At 41.2% G+C, this 17,944-nt stretch overlaps 1 protein-coding gene across 8 annotated transcripts in view; it reads right to left on the bottom strand.

Annotated features, from left to right (window-relative positions):
• Positions 1-1,548: 1,548 nt before the first annotated feature.
• The window catches only part of dgkh (diacylglycerol kinase, eta), an 80,224-nt gene continuing 63,828 nt past the window's right edge, over positions 1,549-17,944 (bottom strand). For 5 of the 8 annotated variants that reach the window (XM_086268006.1, XM_086268013.1, XM_086268007.1 and 2 more), the window contains 9 exons: positions 14,591-14,704; positions 14,364-14,498; positions 11,683-11,843; positions 11,469-11,574; positions 10,713-10,805; positions 10,028-10,147; positions 9,370-9,475; positions 7,974-8,104; positions 1,549-4,819 (listed from right to left, as the gene is read on the bottom strand). In XM_086268006.1, coding sequence (XP_086124132.1) covers positions 4,733-4,819; positions 7,974-8,104; positions 9,370-9,475; positions 10,028-10,147; positions 10,713-10,805; positions 11,469-11,574; positions 11,683-11,843; positions 14,364-14,498; positions 14,591-14,704 — 1,053 coding nt within the window. In that variant the 3' untranslated portion in view covers positions 1,549-4,732. Of the gene's footprint in view, positions 4,820-7,973; positions 8,105-9,369; positions 9,498-10,027; positions 10,148-10,712; positions 10,806-11,468; positions 11,575-11,682; positions 11,844-14,363; positions 14,499-14,590; positions 14,705-17,944 lie in introns of all 8 variants that reach the window. The other 3 variants (XM_086268008.1, XM_086268010.1, XM_086268009.1) reach the window with 3 other exon arrangements.

Below are 17,944 nucleotides of genomic sequence, written 5' to 3'. Positions count from 1 at the left end.
CTGTTGCTACAGTCATCATCATCTCAAGCTAAGGTTGCTTTGATAGCAAACATCAACTCATCTGTGTTTGTCATCTACCACACACAGGTCGGGTCAGAGCACAACAGTAACATGGTTTGCAAACCATTAAGTAGTAGTTTAGGAACTGTGGGCAGGAGCTAAATTCTGCTGGAAAAAGAAATGGACGTCTCCATGAAGCTTGTCAGTAGATAGCATCATGAAGTTCCCTTCCTGGTAAACAGCAGCACTGACTTTGGACCAAAAGCAGCAACAACAGCTGCTGACCCCCCAAATTAGCATGTGGAAACTTCACACTGGACTTCAAACACTCTCCACTGTTCCTCTTTCCTTCCTGACTCTTGGATGCTGATTTCTAAATGAAATGCAACATTTACTTTCATCTGAAAAGTGGACTAGGACCAGAGTGCAACAGTGTGGTTCTTTTTTTTTTTTCTTAGCCCAGGAAAGATGCTTATAATGTCTCCAGTTATATTGTGATATTAGGAATGTAACAACCGAAGGTTTTACTCCTGGTCATCCCAGTTGCTTGTGCGCCTTTTACTACCACACTTTTCACTTCCAACGAGGAAAATTGATTAATACAGCTCTCTGCAAACAGGCAACTTTTTTAGCAGTGATGTTCTGCAGCCCTGTTGATGATCATCTGGATAACCACAACTGGTCTTCCCCATGACTGTGGTTGTGTGTACTGACCTACAATAAGAGATGTATTGTAGTCATACTATTTGAACAGTAATTTATTCAAACTCTGATATGATTGATATGATTTTATTTGATTTATTTTCTGTACTGCAGGTCACAATTATCAAAATGAAAATAGAAAATGTCTTTGTAGGCATTGTTGTTTGTATGTGCCTGGATATATTCAAATTTACCCCTTTTAAATTTTCTGTGGCACACCTGTATACTGTTCCAGTGTTGGATGCTCCTGTTAAACGCAACCAACGTTTCAAATAATGAGTGTAGTGTATGTGCAAGTAATCCATTTGAGATAAATGTTCAGGTTTCAGACTGGACTCAAAACTTCAGTCACTTTTTTCTTCTATTGTTGAGAACTTGACTGATTTAAGCTGAATAGTATTATCAGCAGACATGTACCAGTGTATCTGGTGCCATGTACAACAGTCGCAAAATACATTTGAAAAATTAAAAAGTTATGAGTGTTAACAATGCATAGTTTGCCCACCAGAGGGCACTTTGAAACGTTCCCATTGGCAAAACACCTGTTTGGAATGCCACAAAAACAACAAACAAGCTGATCAAAGCAGAGAGAGCATAAAAGAGTAAACAAACCAGCCAGTTTATTTAGGAAATTTGAGTATGTTTTGTTGTTCTTGTCTAAGAAAAATTAATGGCTGATATACATTTTCTGGTCACCACCTTCGTGCCACCCCATTTAAAAAGGGCTGTGTTGCATTAAAGGAGATAGAATGGCACTAACGTGTTCCATTTTCTCGACATATTTTGGAATTATAAGACACAATCCTTTTGTTTAAAGTGTTAATGAAAAAAGAAGAGCCTGTCAGATTGCATATGTATCCGATTTTATTGAAGAAGAGAGATATGAATAGGTAGCCTGTTTCAAGGCACCTTAAAAATGTACAACAAAAGCTGAACCATTTATTTATTCAGAATACAAAAATACACATCTCAGTGACTCCAAATTGTAATAAATAGTTAACCATGCATTCTAACCATAAAAAGGCACAGAAAACAGTCACTTAGTAGTCATAAAAATGATCAACTACTTTACCAAAATCATCCAGATAGTAATACAGGTGACAACTGTAACATTATATTCCAAATGTGAAAACACAATACACATCATATCATTTAACCTTAGGCAATAAATATGCAAATATTGTCTATACCTACATATATCTCCTTAAAAAGTAAAACTGTGCCATTGTAAACATAATGTAAACAAATGAAACTCACTTTTCTCCCAACGCTTCGATAACCACACCAAGTGTTAAATCCATCTTTTAGAGATCCTTGCATGGGTTTCATTGGTTTTTGAAAACCAGGCAGTTTGCAGCATTATTTACAGACCACTGGAAAACACAGCAAGGGAGAAAGGTGGCAACTTCCACTGTATATGGCAAGGTCAAGCTGGAGCCTGGGGCCAAAATGCTTCAGATTAACAGAACCTGGCAGACACCCTGGACATGCAGACGCCATTAATGCAGACAGACACAGCTCATGAACTGCAACAGCATCATTCACAACTTGCGTTTGGTGACTGGCGTGATGAGAGTACATGGATGTGAGGCCAAACTTCAAGAGCGCTGCAGCAAAGAAGCAGCGTAGAGCACCCTAGCACTGTATAAAGCACATACTAACAGAAAGGCTTCTATAACAAAGGGTTCTGGTTTACAAAAGGCTAACTGTCATTAGTCTCATCTATTTAATGGATAAAAGGCATATGAGACTAAAAAGATGGGAAGGTCTGACAAATTTGTAGTTTTATGAACACTGAATGATAAAAACTCAAATTGGACTGTAACTTTATTTATGCCAATGAGCACCTGATTGTCAGCATAAGGAGCTGGAAGATAATGCAGTTTAATGGTGTAATCCAGGCCTGTAGAGGTGTGAGATGTGATAGATTGCCCCCTGGTGGAGGGAACACAGAATTCCAAAGTTTCGTTCACATTCTGCTAGGGTGGCATATTAGTCTATGGGTGTGGCAAAATTTTCAATTATACTGTAAAATTAGCTGGCAATGAAAAGTATACAACTGTACAATATGCCACTGTTGTAGTACACACACTTGAATGCACACGTTACAACAGGATACATGAAGTGAACACAACAGTCATGCCTGCCTAATCTCTCCCATTCGCTGGCACAGTCCTACTTTAGTGTATCATCTTGGAAGCACAAAGGAGCAAAACTATAAACTACTGAACCCCTGGAAGAAATCTGGAGTAAAAAGCTGTCTGTCTGTCTCTGGGTCTAACTTTGAAAATCCTCAAACCTCGAGGAAGAGTACAAAAGAACGTTTACAAGGTTTTTCTGTGGTGTTTTTTTTTACCCACCGAGGAACATCATGTTTGGAAAGTTTAAGAGACAGTATCAAAACAAGAGATTAAAATATTGCACCATCATTAGAATACAACAGCATCATCATGTACAAGAGATTAGAACAAAATCAACAACAACTGGTATGGTGTAATGTACACAATCGAATGTGTGGGCTGTCGACAATGCATGCCATGTCTACAAATGCATCAGATTACACTTACAAACATTGTTTGCATACACTGGTTTACTGTATATACAGTGCATAATTATATACAAACTTAGCATCACATATAGAAATATACCCTGTAATGCCACCAGTCTTAAATGAAACTAACAATTAGAAGTAGCATTCTAGCAAAGTCTCACTTGGAATTTGAAGGAGAAAAAAACTGAAAAAGCTGCACTTGAACAATGTTAAGCAGACTGCAGATCAACTGCTCTATTCAAAACTCATATCTAACTCCTCAATAGTGTTAAATACTGTATTAAGTTGCCAAAAGGTAAAAAGTTGAGGTGAACTGTTAACTCTATGCAATGATATGAGGATTTGCACTTGCATGAAGCAAGAAGTAGAAAGTGCCTGTTTAAGAATTCCTTTAAAAAATCTCTACAACCCTATAGTATAGGTGGTTGGCGTCTGACCAACAGTTTTACTCTCTTCCTGACTAATACAGCTTTTTCCCACCTAAAATGAAATTAAGACTTAAAACCTACTGGCTTATTAAATAAAGACAAAACTGTCTGATGATTTCTTCGACATTCACTTTGGTACAGATTTTTCACATCCACAGAGAACGTGTCAACTTATTAATTTCATATAATCATAACTCATCGATAACTTGTTTAAAGATTTCTTACGATGTCTACCATTAAAGCACGTCTTACACGAAATGACTCAAAATATGGCACTTGACAGAAACCTTTTAAACATGTCATTATCATGCAAACAAAATAATTTAAAGCTAGAATAAAAAGTTGGATTTAGACCAAAAATGATGTTTTCAGTAGTAACAAATGGCATTATAATACTTAAGTTATGTAAAACTTGTTCAAGTGTCATTTTGCACACACACACACAGACACACACACCCACACACACACGCATACACACAAAAAAAATCAAGACACTAATCATGCAATTAAACACATCTAAGGTTGAGCAAGCATAGCATGCAACAGTATCCCACTGTTTTCAAACAAAGCTTCCAGACAACCACCTGCATGGTCCAGATTATTCTGTTCTGCATGTGCAGCTCTGTAATGTGAGGCAGAGAGCCAGCAAATACATTTTTTACACAGACTCAACTGAAGCAGAACCCCACACCTATGGAAGTCTTAGTTTTGCTACTAGTTTGTTATCACAACTCAGACAACAAGCTGTCAACAGTAAGGTTAGTTGCATACCTGATTATGTGCTATGAATGGTTATTAAATAAGAAATGGCTTTTTTGTGTGTGTGACTTCCATCAGCGTTCTCGATTGTCATTTTGGCACCAAAGAACAAACAAACACACGCACATGTATCTTGATCACGACATCACACAGACTTTCTCAGCAGAGGGATCAAATATCCATCTCTCCTTCAATACATATCTCTTCCGCCACTGCCTATGGTGCTCCCAAACACTTCCACTAAGTCAGGAGGAATGCACGTTTCCCCTTTCTGGTAGCGTTTGCTCCTGGGTTAGAGGTCAATCATGGAGGCCTTGGCCAGGTCTTTAGTTCCCTGGAGAATTCTCTTCATATGACCCACTTTCGATATCCCCAGATCCTGAGGGCCAACAAAGACAGGAATTAAAAACACGCTGAGAGAGGTCTGTTTCACACCATCATAAATAAATGTCGAGTGGGTGATATAAACAGTCTGGTATGAACAGCACTAGAAATCAAACGTTTAAAGGCTACACACCAGGTTGCTTCATAATCTATAGTGGGAGAAATCAGTATTAATAGTGTCAAAACTATAAAATATTAATAATTAAAACATTTCATAGTGATCTAACAAATATATCTTAGGAATATTTAGGCAAATCATGTCCACAGAAATATATCTTTAATCAAATTTTCTTTAGAAGCTACTAAAAGCTATAAGGTGGGCTGCCATTCATGTCACATTTGAGATAAATTATGATATATATAGTTATCATTTGCAGAAAAATGTAAACTGAATATAAATTTCCACTGACATCATGAGCAATGTGTTAATGAATAGATACTAATGTACCAAACTAAGACTGTGAAAATGGTTCGATGGTTAACTTGCCATATTTTTTGCTCTGGTTTTGGTCAGCACCTTCTGTGAAAATGATCTATTGCTTTGGCAGCTAAAAGCCATAGACTGTATAATACAGACTTAAATCCCTCTTGTTGAAGGGAGAGGAAAACTGATTTTAGAAAAGTCTCTGAGAAAATGAGCTCTCAATTGCCAGTATCTATCACTAAGCACAACAGCTTCAATACATCATATGGCATTAATATTGTCTGTAATGATACGATATAGAGTAACCAAATAAAAAAAAAGGTGGATAGCTTTTAATAAAGAAGTTGCCTCCAGTGTCTTCAGATTTTCATAAAGATCCAACCCTCAGATGTTCAGTTCATGTTTGACTGTTCAAATTCCCCGGTAAGTATGTTCATTTAAAGCCTGAAGTCAACTAGTGAAAACCTAAAATCCAAATAAATATCATAATCACATTAGTTTCAGTATGCTCCCAAACCTAGCTTACTAGCACTAGTACTATTGTTAGCTTATTAGCTACAAAATTAGCTACAAATATGTTATGAGTAATTTTAAAAGACCTGGGAAAAAACCCAAGGCTTCAAATTAGTAAACCAAAATGTAACCTTGTCTTTTCTGATCTTATTAGATGCAACTTTGTGCATTGGACACAAGCATCGGCAATTTGTTATGTTTTCTAACCATAACAAACCATAACAACTCCTCCAGCTCAAACGGGAGGCAGAATGGGAGGGGGGACAGCTGTCTAGGGTCTGTCCCTAGGGCCTCTTCCCAGAAAAGCCTTGTCACTACCCAGAGCACATGGCCATAGGGGAAACTGGGGAAGACAATCAACAAGCAAACTGACAGTTTTGCTTATACGCTCAGCTCTCTCTTCACCACAACAAACTGGTACAGCGTTGCATTACTGCAGACGTGGCACCAATACATCTATCAGTCTCCAGCTCCACTCTCCCCTCACTTGTGAACAAGAACCTGAGATGCTTAAACTGTGGGGCGGTGACTCCTCCCTGACCCAGAGTCAGCACTCCATCCTCTTCCATGGCCTCAGACTTGGAGGCTCAAACAACTAGCAAATATGTATGTACGACAAAGGAATCAGAGTCGGTTGGCCTTTAAATGACTCAAAACAATCAATGTATATCAATAAACAATATATATCAGTCAGTGAATCTGTACTTTTATCCATTCAAATATAAACTACCAAGCAACATAGACAGCTAGCCACAGTATGACTGAGTGATAAATTGTAAGACAATGAAATGAGGGGCACAGATATAGAACGAACACAAGTATATTGCCATACAAATGTGAACCTGGGTATCTTGTGTGTGTTTGCATAAACAATGGTATTCAATTTTCTTGTACTGATATTTTTAACAAATCAAACAGGTAGATTGATTTTACTTGGCAATACCAGCTTATCACAGATATATTATCAGTGCAAATATCAGCCAATTATTATAGGATATCTAAAGATACATAGTTGTTGCTTACCAGTGTTTCAGCTTAACGTGTGTAAAGAGATGGTCGAGAAATCAAAGGAAAATAACCTTAAACCTTGACCTGATATGGTGTGGGGGGTATTTTGATGCTATTGGTTTATGTCCACCTCTCTGTGTAGAGAAAAGAGTCACTGAAATGTCAAATCAAAATTATTCTGAGTGATAACCTTTACCCTATGATGAAACATTGTATTTTTATGGGAGTGGTCTCTAGGATAAAAACACCCTCATCATCAGTTTTCATCTGAGCACAAAAACCCCCACGAAGCATTAACTGTGCAACTGAGAAGATTGAGGGAAAAAAAGTCCATACTTGATTTAAATGTGGTTCATAATAACTTCAAGTTTGTCTTCTTGTGCACCTGTGCTTGGCTTCCAGTGTCCTTCTATTTTAAGATCGTTACCTGGAGGTTCAGTGGATATTACACAACCCAGATCAACATTATTATTATTATTACGAGTTGCCTTATACACTTCACTACAGTGTATTATGAAAATAGCATCAAAAACCACAGTCATGTTCTAACTTACGTTACACAGTAAAGAATGTGCTTTTGACTTTTTTTGACAGATTGTTTTAAAGTAGAATGCTCTAGTCCTCATGTTCTGATATACACGTTGACAGTATAATCTGAAACTGCAAGCTGTTTTGTTTAACAAGTGTTTATATGCATACGACTGAAGACAGTAGACACTGCACAAGCTTTCGAACAGTTCCTAGAAAGGCTATGTTTCTGCTCCCTTTGTTCGCTCCACGTTCATGTTGCAACACAGTTTTTTCAAGACTGCCACTATATGCATTCGTTTTTTTCTCACTTTTGCCCTAAGCCTAACTCAGTTTGGTCTATCCACACCGAGCCCCTCCTTGACCTGAAGGCTTCCCCCCCTTTTCAGCAGGTATACAGTGTTAGTGGGTTACAGCAAGTCTTTTTCAACAAGCCACGATCAGACGGTAAAAGCCAAGCAGAGCGATGCAGCGCAGCACGAGAGGTGGCAAAAACAGGGAGACATCTAACAGAGCGAAAGAAACGCAGCACACCAAGAGGGTACAGAGAGAAAGAGTTGATTTTGGATTGGAGGAGGGGGTTCACACAGATTCACTGAGATGTGACAACAAGTGGGTACCAGTGTGTGTGTGTGTGTGTGTGCGTGTGTATATGTGTGTGTGAGTGAGAGAGTACCTTCAGGTCCCTCCTCTCCAGGTGCAGCAGCTCTGAGCCTCGGATGTCGTGTCGGATGAAGGTGTCTCTGTACTCCCCCAGACTCAGCTGTTCCAGCCAGATGCCCACCTCCTCTGTGCCCCATCTTTCCACTGTACACGCACACACACATGTGTGCACACGCACACACACGCACAAAAATGCACACACAGAGCAGAGCAGAGAGAGGCTCAGAGTGCCTCACAGGTATGCAAACGCACTGCCACATTCCACAAACTGTCACACTCTCACTTCTTTTAACCACATATACTCTGTGAATGTGTCTTCAAACACACACACACAACCTCACCAATGGACACAGATTGTGGTAAATCATTGAAGAGAGAGATGGAGGGGAGGAAGGGAAGAGAGAGAAGAAGGGAGGAGAAAGAACAATGACGGCAGCTGGTAGATGAGGAAGGAGTGGGACAGAGGCCAAAGGTTGGTCAGAACAAGGCAGTGACCAATGGCGTTCACGGCAGGCTGGGAGCATGCACATCATTGACCAATATCAGCGCACACAGAGAAAAGTAGGAGGTAAAGGGAGGCGGAAGCCTGTGCAATCTGCAGGAAATACAGCTCAACTACCCAGGAAAATGCCCCAGATAGAAGGAAGGGCTTCTCAGTATACTTATTTGTACACAGCAACATTGTAATCTCACTGTCTCCTCATCTACAAATCCTATATTGCCTTTTCTACTCAGTTTTTCTTTTTTGTGTTCATATGAACTCTTCCATCTCTGCACATGTGTCCTTGGTGCACAGACTTGTTCTTCTCCCGACTTTGTACCTTCTGAAAACATACTGACAGCTGGATAAGAGCATGAAAAGAGGGGAGTATGCAAGTTGATGGTCAGGGTGTGGGATGTTAACACCTCAAACACATTCAAACACATTCTTTGTGTTTCTACTAGGGGACGACAATGGAGTACAACATTTATGCATGGGCTTCAAAAACAACAGGAGTGAGGGGCAAGATAACCATCATGAAAGGTAACCGTGATGACTCTGGGCAGAAACAAGCTGTTCTTGTGTGTGTGATGGAGCAGTGGTCAGCTTTACATTACTGAAGAATAAAGTATGGTACCACTTCCCGCTAAACATCTTGCTTGCCATTAGCAAGTGAATAGCAAGTGAAATAACATCTGTACCCTTTCAATTCAACTAACTTCAAGTTATGATTAACAAATCAAAAATTACTATGATTTTATTGTTATCATCCTTTTTAATAAGAGGTGGAAACAATTATACAGTGTAAATACAAATAAGGCAGCTGGTAAGTAAGTCCCTCCCAAGGCAGATGGGAGGGACTTACTGATTCCTTATCCTGAGTTTTTCCAGTTTGCTCAGTACTGAGGAAAAGTGGACACAGCCCTACCTGATTGAGGGCTTGTCTTCTTGGTGGCCTTCTCCTTCTTGAACTTGGGCACTATGCGAAACATGCTGCTGCGACTGTTCCTCTTGCCGTAACCCAGAGAGTGATCCTGGTACATAAGCACAGTCAACCTATAGCCTTTTATTTAGCTACTCGACTCTCCTGTTACCTGAAGCCATGCTACACTGAAGACATACAGGACAGCTGCAAGACAGCTGTGTGAACACTTTGGATTTAGCTGGTCAGTAACTGATCAGTCAGTCATCTAAGCCACAAGTATTAATATGTATGCACACTATGCTTAAACCGATAACAAACTATTATTATCTTTCAGTCCTGGTGGGAAAGTTACTTAGTGACAGCCTCCAATTAGCTTTTGTTGTTCTGAGTTTTTGTTTTCCAAATATTTTTCCCTGTCAGAATACTAGGGATGGACAAGAACAGCACAATGATTTGTGTGTTAAATTTGAAGCTCATATTTGTACTTTCAGTGACAATGTGACCATATTTGAAGGCACTGTTATTGCAGATAACTCCATAGTGTTCACTTTTAGCTTTGAGTTGCAGGAGTACACAATGTACCTAATGTCTTCTATTTTACAAAGATACCACACACAATGGAGCATGTGCATGCAAACGCATATTTACTGAGGCTGCTTACCTCCTCATCATTGGGCTGCAGGATGTGGTAAAGCCAGGGGATTTCTCCCAGTTTCCCAAGTTCCAGCTCCACGCTCTGCAGAGCGCTGGACAGCTGCTCCTCCTCTGGTGGGTCCAGTTGCTGTAAGGATGACAGAGAACACACCATAATGCAACCTTAACATCAGGACCCCAAGTTATAATAAAACCACAGACTGTAAATACAAGATGGATGTAGCAGCAAATGGCAAAATCCTGTTATGAAGTCTCAGAGTAAGCATTCTTGCATTCCCCCTATGCCAGATGAGCGAGAGATGGATCTAGGTATATATTTTACACAGCACCCTAAGAGGACCAGTGACTAATTCATCACAAAACAGGTCTGCCTTAAAGCATAGCCCACTTGACTTTCTTGGCTGCAGTGGACACCACGACTTACAAAAACAACATCATGTTGTATTCAGCAAGACCAGAAACTGGTGACTTAAACTATAAACTGATCAGGAAAGTATTTACGAAGGGCACAGAGCAAGTGAGCCAGGGGCTGTTTTCCATAACAAGACTTCTGTCTGTGATCCCCTCCACCAAGATTCTTTCACCATTAGAAATAATCTAGTTTTAAAGTACACTGCCTTCAAGTCTTTGTTTCATAAACATATAAAAAGAAAGTAGGATTGAAACAATCTATTTCAGCCATGATAACTCACCAGAGAGACTCGGCCCAACAGAAGAGACTCGGTCTCATTGTGGAGTGCCTTCATAGTGCTGGCCACCTCAATGGCTGTGTTCCGAGTAAGGCTCTGTAAAAAGAATTCAATGTTACACACCATGAAAAACAGAAGCAGAGTGCACATATTTCACACAGTTCTAGATGCTATTTTAGTAGCTTAGCCTCTCTTCAGGGGTTTAATATAATATAAAGTAAGTGCTTATAATCAGAATCAGAACAAGTTAAACAACCCTTAAAACATCAATTAACAATGGAGGAAATTCACACATTGCCACATATAGTAATTACTTAAAGGGCACTTTTATTATTATATTAATGGCCAATGAAGAAATAAACTTAGCTTAACTTTTAGCAGCAGTTCAACTAAAACTGTGGATGCTGTAAACTGGACTCAAGTACTCAAGTACTTGACTTTGTCATTTTGAAATATGGCAGAAAATACCACATTTTAAAAGATTTGTCTGAAACACAGTGCCTAGCTTTTAAAGATTCAAATATCTCAAGAGCAAGAAATTGCACCTGGAACAGTGCTCATTAGTCTCCTTAAAACAATAAGTGGTACATCTTAAATGTAAGCTTTGACTTCAGTGACCTCTAATGGCAAGAAAAAGTCATTTTTATTTTACAAGAATTAATTATTTTAAACGGCAGTTTTAAGGATGGAACAGTGAGTTGTAAAAGACTTTCTCAAGACAATGTCAATGTCTCAAAAATCAGGCTAAACCCAGCTCACCTCGGGGAACTTCGGGTGTGTTTTGTTGATGGCGTGTGATGCAGCATTAACAGCGTGAGCCAGTTCCTGCTCTAAGAGCCCGTTCGTCTTTGCAGCCTCACATATCCTGTGATTAGACAGAGCGCAGTCAGTGAGCTTAGCTCAAGGTAACAAAGTCTGGGAAGCCTGTCCACACGGCGACTGATACCTGATATTCACATCAATTCAAGTTTACCTTGTAATGAGCTCTTCTGCAGCCCGGGCACACATCTGCACCAGGCCTGCCTCCTCCTCTGTGGCTAGATCCACAGACTGCTGAGGGTAGAGGTGAGGTCGCAAAGGAGGCTTATCATACTTGAGCTTGTCCTCCCATGACTTCAGTGTGTTCTCAAAAGCCTGCGGGGTAATTTTGAAGAAAACACAGATAAGTATATACATATATATATATATCAGGGGTAGGCAACCTTTCTGATGGCGAGTGCCATTTAAAATTTCCTCAGAAGTCAGTGTGTCATATGATTGCATTAGCAATAAATTTAATAACGCTCTATATGAACAGTTACACAATATATAGAACCACTTTATAGAATCATATTTGTTTGCAGATGTTGGCAGCTATCAGCGAATAGTTATCAGCTATTTTGAAACAAAAAAAGACACTTTTTATCCATAACAGCAGATGGACTGTACAACAGAAAATACAAATGCTATTTATGGTCTCCTCACAACAATGATAAGGAAAAATAAACTAAGCCAATATGGCATGTCTGTTAATACAGAGACACACATGTTAATATGATCTCTGGTCTCCCACTCAGAGACACAGGTCTCCGAGTGTCCAGCATTCAGACGGCTACCTGAGGACACTCATGTGAGAGAAAATCTGCTCACACAGATATGTAGAGCCAAATACTGTCAATAAGGCCTCTGCAATGTTCTGAAGACAGTTAAACTTGTCAGGTAGTGATGTCCAGCAGGTGAAAATGCACAGCTGTGGATTCCAGCTGCTTCGATGTTGCATTAACTGGCATTAACTCAGCCAGTTAATGCGAGACAAATCTAGCTGCTCATTAAAGCTTTCTGGTTTGATCAGAAAATAAAACATTGGTCCATACACCTGAAAGGCCCAAAAGTGCATTGTGTATCCATGTATCTCCGTGGTGCTGATGCTGTGCTGAGCGGACAGCTCCTGAAGCTTTTGAAGTGTCGGAATGTGGAAAGCTAACAACGTCCCTCTCACCAGTAGGCTAAGTTATTTTTAGCCAATTAATTCAATTCAATTCAATTTTATTTATATAGCGCCAAATCACAACAAAAGTCGCCTCAAGGCGCTTCATAGATACAGAGAAAACCCCCCGATGAGCAGCACTTTGGTGACAGTGGGAAGGAAAAACCCTCTTCTAACAGGAAGAATCCTCCGGCAGAACCAGGCTGCGAGCTGATTTACGATGTGCACCGCTGCTGCGGCCATTTATTTTTTGATGCACCTTCTCAGATTAATTCACTGCGTGTCGTGCCCAGGGCTGGACTGGGACAAAAAAACAGCCCGGGCATTTTGACTAGAGACCGGCCCACCAGGTATTAAAGCCATAAAGCCTTTGAATGAAAACAAACACTGTTGTGACAGTGATGTACACTGTGTTGTTGGTATATGTATGATTTCTATACATTTTATGTCAGATAAAAACTTTGGTTGTAAGCTTCAGATAATTATTTAATAACAGCCAGACATTTTAAATGAGAATAAGAAAGTGTTTCTTATGGTTTCTCTTTCTGGTGTTATTTGTCTCTCAGAAACAGTTCATAACGTCCCTTCAACTCATTCATGTCACCTAAAAGGTAAACCTGTTTCTCCATCACCTGTTCAGCTCTGATGATTCAGTAAGGACATCTCCTGGTTTCATCTTCATGTTTCCCTCTCACCACATATCTAAACAGACATCATGACCAGCAGCTTTACAGCTGTGGCTCCAGCAAACCTCAGCTGATACTAGAAATAAATATTAAATAAATTCTAACAACAGCTGATCAAGCTTAAACGTGCTGCTATTTAGCGCAACCTCGGCTGGTTTCCTCTTTCTGGCGCAAAGTGGGCGATAAACAAACACGAGAGAAAAGCCGATCAGCTGATCATTGATCAGTTTCATGATTAAAGTAGCAACAGGAGAGGGAGGGGGAGAGAAGAAGAGGCAGCTGTGCAGCGTAACGACAGAATAAATCCACCTTTGTGTCTTTTTCCATCCTAGACAAACTGCGTCCCTTCTCAGCTCAACACGAAACGGGTAATAATTTCTCTGAATGCGGGACGATTCCGTTTGTACGGGACGGTTGGCAACTCTACTAACTAACCTTATGAATAAAATAAAGTTCACTATCAGTAACATCATAGCACCCACCCAGCTGTATAGAAACTCCGTCATGCATAGTTATTGTAACTGATGGTAAAAAGTCACCACAACGAAAATAAACTCCACCTAAACTTGGTTTATATCTGACCCAGATAGACTGCAGGTCATAACTTCTTACCTGAAGTTCAGTTCACCTGACACTTGAACCGGCGGCCGCCTCGGGTCTCTCCTCCTCCTGCCTCCCCTCTCCCTCATCCACCTGCTGGCCTCCACCACTTGTTAATTTTACTGAATCTGTGGAAGCTCCGCTATAGCCACCACCAAACAACTGAGTTATTTTTACACACCGGCCAGCATCTGGCCAATCCAACACCTTTCATTGTTTATACCGTTACAAAAAAAAAAACATCGGCCCACCGAGCAAATGCCTGGTATGCCCGATGGCCAGTCCAGCTATGGTCGTGCCATCAGTTAACCCTTCGCGTGCCAACTGTGGCTTGCCGACCCCTGATATATATATATCTACACAAATTGCTTTTCACTCAGCAACAGCAGCACCCTTCCTCACCCGGTCTCTGGTGAGCATCTGTGCTCTGTTCTTGTGCTGGATCTTGATGACTCCAGGCGGTTGGATCCAGGCCTCACCATCTACCTGAATGGGAACCCCCTCATCACCCAGGATTGTAATCTTCACAGTTCGACACTGATTGAGGAAGACGCTTGGATTAGAATCACACAGTGTACAGACACAGAGACACAATTTGTACTTCATACGGTTTTAACGCATCTGCTCACCTGTGCTATGCGGTGGTGTTGCAATTTGATGACTCTGGACACAGCCATTTGCATGCTCCCAAAAACAGCAACCACTTCCAGGATCTTGTCATCGAAAGATGGAGCACAGAATATCTGCATAAAAACATTTTGGCAATAATGAAATCTATGTCAATGTAATGTAGCTGGAAGGATCCTAAAAGGATACAGTTGCCGCTATTTCAAATTTATGTAAATATTCCACATAAACATAAATAAAAGAAAAGCTAACATATTCAAAGATTTGTTTTCAGCAGCCCTTTAAAACAAACTACAGACTCAGCCAACCTGAGGAGGTTTATGAGCTACATCGAGGATGTGGTTTTAAAATAAGGGACAGTTAAAGACCCAGTATCAGGGGCCTGGTCAGTTTGTCTGTGACCCAGCATCTCGAGTTTATTTAGTACTGTTGATTTCCTATGTTAGATTTGTGCGTTTTTCTTAGTTTAGGGTGTAGTTGAGTTATTTTGTATTTTTGATTACTAATGAGATAATGTTCAGGTCTGGTATTATTATTAGTTAGGGTTTAGTTAACATTCCATGTCCCAATTGCCAGTCTTGGTAGCCGGGGATCAATCCACCAGGACCTCCGCCCGGCTCACATTGCACCCAACCCCTACGGTGCCACCTGCGGGTGGTGGGCCTGCAGGAAGATGGGCCCATGTCCCTTTTTCAGGCTGTGCCTGGCCGGGCCCCATGGACTAAGACCCGGCCGCCAGACGCTCGCACTTGGGCACCCTCGCTGGGCCTGGCTCCAGGGCGGGGCCCCGGTAACCCTATCCCAGGCAGGGTAAACTGTTCCCTAGATGGTCTTTTCATAGGGGTTTTCTGAATCGCTCTTTGTCTGGTCCCTCACCCAGGACCAATTTGCCATGGGAGACCCGACCAGGGGGCAAAAGCCCCCAGACAACATTCGGGAGGGGCTCAGAGTAGAGCCGCTGCTCCTCCACATCGAAAGGAGCCAGTTGAGGTGGTTCGTGCATCCGACAAGGATGCCTCCTGGGCAAGGTTTTCCGGGCATGTCCCACTGGGAGGATGCCCCGGGGCAGACCCAGGACACGCTGGAGAGTTTATATCTCTTGGCTGGCCTGGGAACGCCTTGGTGTTCCCCTGGATGAGCTGGAGGAGGTGGCTGGGGAGAGGGAGGTCTGGGCTTCTCTGCTTGGGCTGCTGACCCCACGACCTGGCCCCGGATAAGCGGAAGAAAATGGATGGATGGATGGTTTAGTTGAGTTCCAGTCTAGTTTATGGTTCTTCTATGTCTCCTGATTTATGAGTCTTTTCCTGTCCTCTGTCATGTGTAAATGTCTGTGTGCTTACATTGTCAAGCTTGTGTTGTCTTGTGTCTGTGAAGGTTCTCAGTCATCCAGGTCATCGTAGTCAAAGGAGCTTGCAAAGAAAAGCGTCTGGACTTCTTTAAGTTGCTTGAAGACGTTTCACCTCTCATCCGAGAAGCTTCTTCAGTTCTAAGGTCAAATGGTGGAGAGTCCCAGATATAAACCTAGTGGGAGTTTCCCCCCACAGAGGGACAAAAGGACCCCCTGATGATCCTCTAATCGCCTGAGCCAAGGTGTGAAACTGGGTGTGGGTCCCAATCAGCCAGGGTTTCGGGTGAGTTCATTGTGAAACTTGGCCCCACCTTATCATGCGAATTCCTGAGGTCAGATGGCCCAGGATGTGAGTGGGCGTTAAGGCGTCTGGGAAGGGATCTCAAAACTGGATTATAGATGGCAGAGAGTTGGTGTCGTAAACCCCGCCTCTGTTCAAAGATGGTCGCTCACAGTGGACATAGATGGCTTCTTTCACTCCTCTTTCAAACCATCTGTCCTCTCTGTGCAAAATGTGAACATTGGCATCCTCGAAAGAGTGTCCTTTATCCTTAAGATGCAGATGGACTGCTGAGTCTTGTTCTGTGGAGGTGGCTCTTCTGTGTTGTGCCATGCGCTTGTGAAGTGGCTGTTTGGTCTCTCCAATGTAGAGGTCTGAGCATTCCTCACTGCACTGTACAGCATATACCACATTGTTAAGTCTGTGTTTTGGCGTTTTGTCTTTCGGGTGAACCAGTTTCTGTCTGAGCGTGTTGCTGGGTCTGAAATACATTGACATCCCGGTGTATTTCAGACCCAGCAACACGCTTTGACTGTGTTGTCTTGTCTACATTCTATTATGTGTCTTGTGTTCCCTGTGGCGTCAGGTTCATTTGTGTCAGCTGTGTTTTCCCAGGTGTTTCCACTTCTCTCATCACCCTTCTGTGTATTTAAGTCCTCTGACTTCTTCTGTTCTTTGTTGGGTTGTCTGTTGTTTCCATGTCAGGTAATATCAGGTCAGCGTTTTCTTTCGATTGCTCAGGTTTTTTTCCTGTTCATCTTCATGTTTTGCATGTACGTGTTCAGTTTCTTGTTTTAGTTATCGTAGTAATTTAGTTGCTCCCAGTTGACGCTCCACAAACACACCAGCCATCCCAACATTGAGCTGGATTGTTGAAATATAGATTTAGTTGTATTTTACCGTTTCCTTAAAATGAGAAAATGAAGTAGATTTCCAAAATTGCCCTATGAAACCTCTAAATCTATTCACAGTGTTTACAAAATGAAGCAACCCAACCTGTAAAGGAGGTCCACAGAGCCATGTGCAAAAGGCAGCATACTGCCATAGGGGCCCATTTTCAGACACTATCACACCCATGCTCCTGTGGAACACCGTGTTAGCTGCACATTCAATTTATAGGCTGAAAGATTATTAGAAAAGTATTTTCAATCATGTTAGCACTGCTGACAACTGTTATGCTGATGAAAGAAGTAATTCATTTAGTCGGTTAAGCGTCTGTGTAGGTTTGAAAAGGGCCAAAGAAAGAGGCTTCTTTTCTGAAACTCACTGACAATGAATTCATGTTCTAGCTTGCAGACTTGAACATGAATTCAGCGTCAGACTTTTTTTTTATTACAGTGAGAGATTGTGCGGACTTGTGAAGAGAATAATACACGCACAACTTCTTAAAATAACTTTATTCCTTAAAATAGAAACCTCTGACGAGTTTCAGAAACTCAACTAGACAGACTGATTAAGTGAACATGACTGCTGTCAGCAGTGCTAACATAACTAGACAAAGAGATCCCAAGCCTAATGATCATTAGTAGGATATAAGGTAACATAATGCGACACAGCAGTGAGGGGTGCTGAAACAGGCCTCTGTAGATCTAACGTAGAAATCTAATTGTTTTGACAACATTTTTGATCCATCACTTATATATAACATAAAATAATAGACTTAATTTCCAAGGGACCCCAAGATTTTGAGGAGTAGATCATATGTGTATGTTGTAAAAAAAATAAAAA

Source organism: Aulonocara sp. 'chitande type north' Nkhata Bay, linkage group LG16 (assembly GCF_057382095.1).
Source record: "Aulonocara sp. 'chitande type north' Nkhata Bay isolate Kocher_YH1m ecotype deep benthic linkage group LG16, A_spYH_male_GT1.1, whole genome shotgun sequence".
NCBI classification, from domain to species: Eukaryota; Metazoa; Chordata; class Actinopteri; order Cichliformes; family Cichlidae; genus Aulonocara; species Aulonocara sp. 'chitande type north' Nkhata Bay.
Note: the sequence above shows the minus strand (reverse complement) of the source record. Positions and strands in the feature narration are given on the sequence as shown.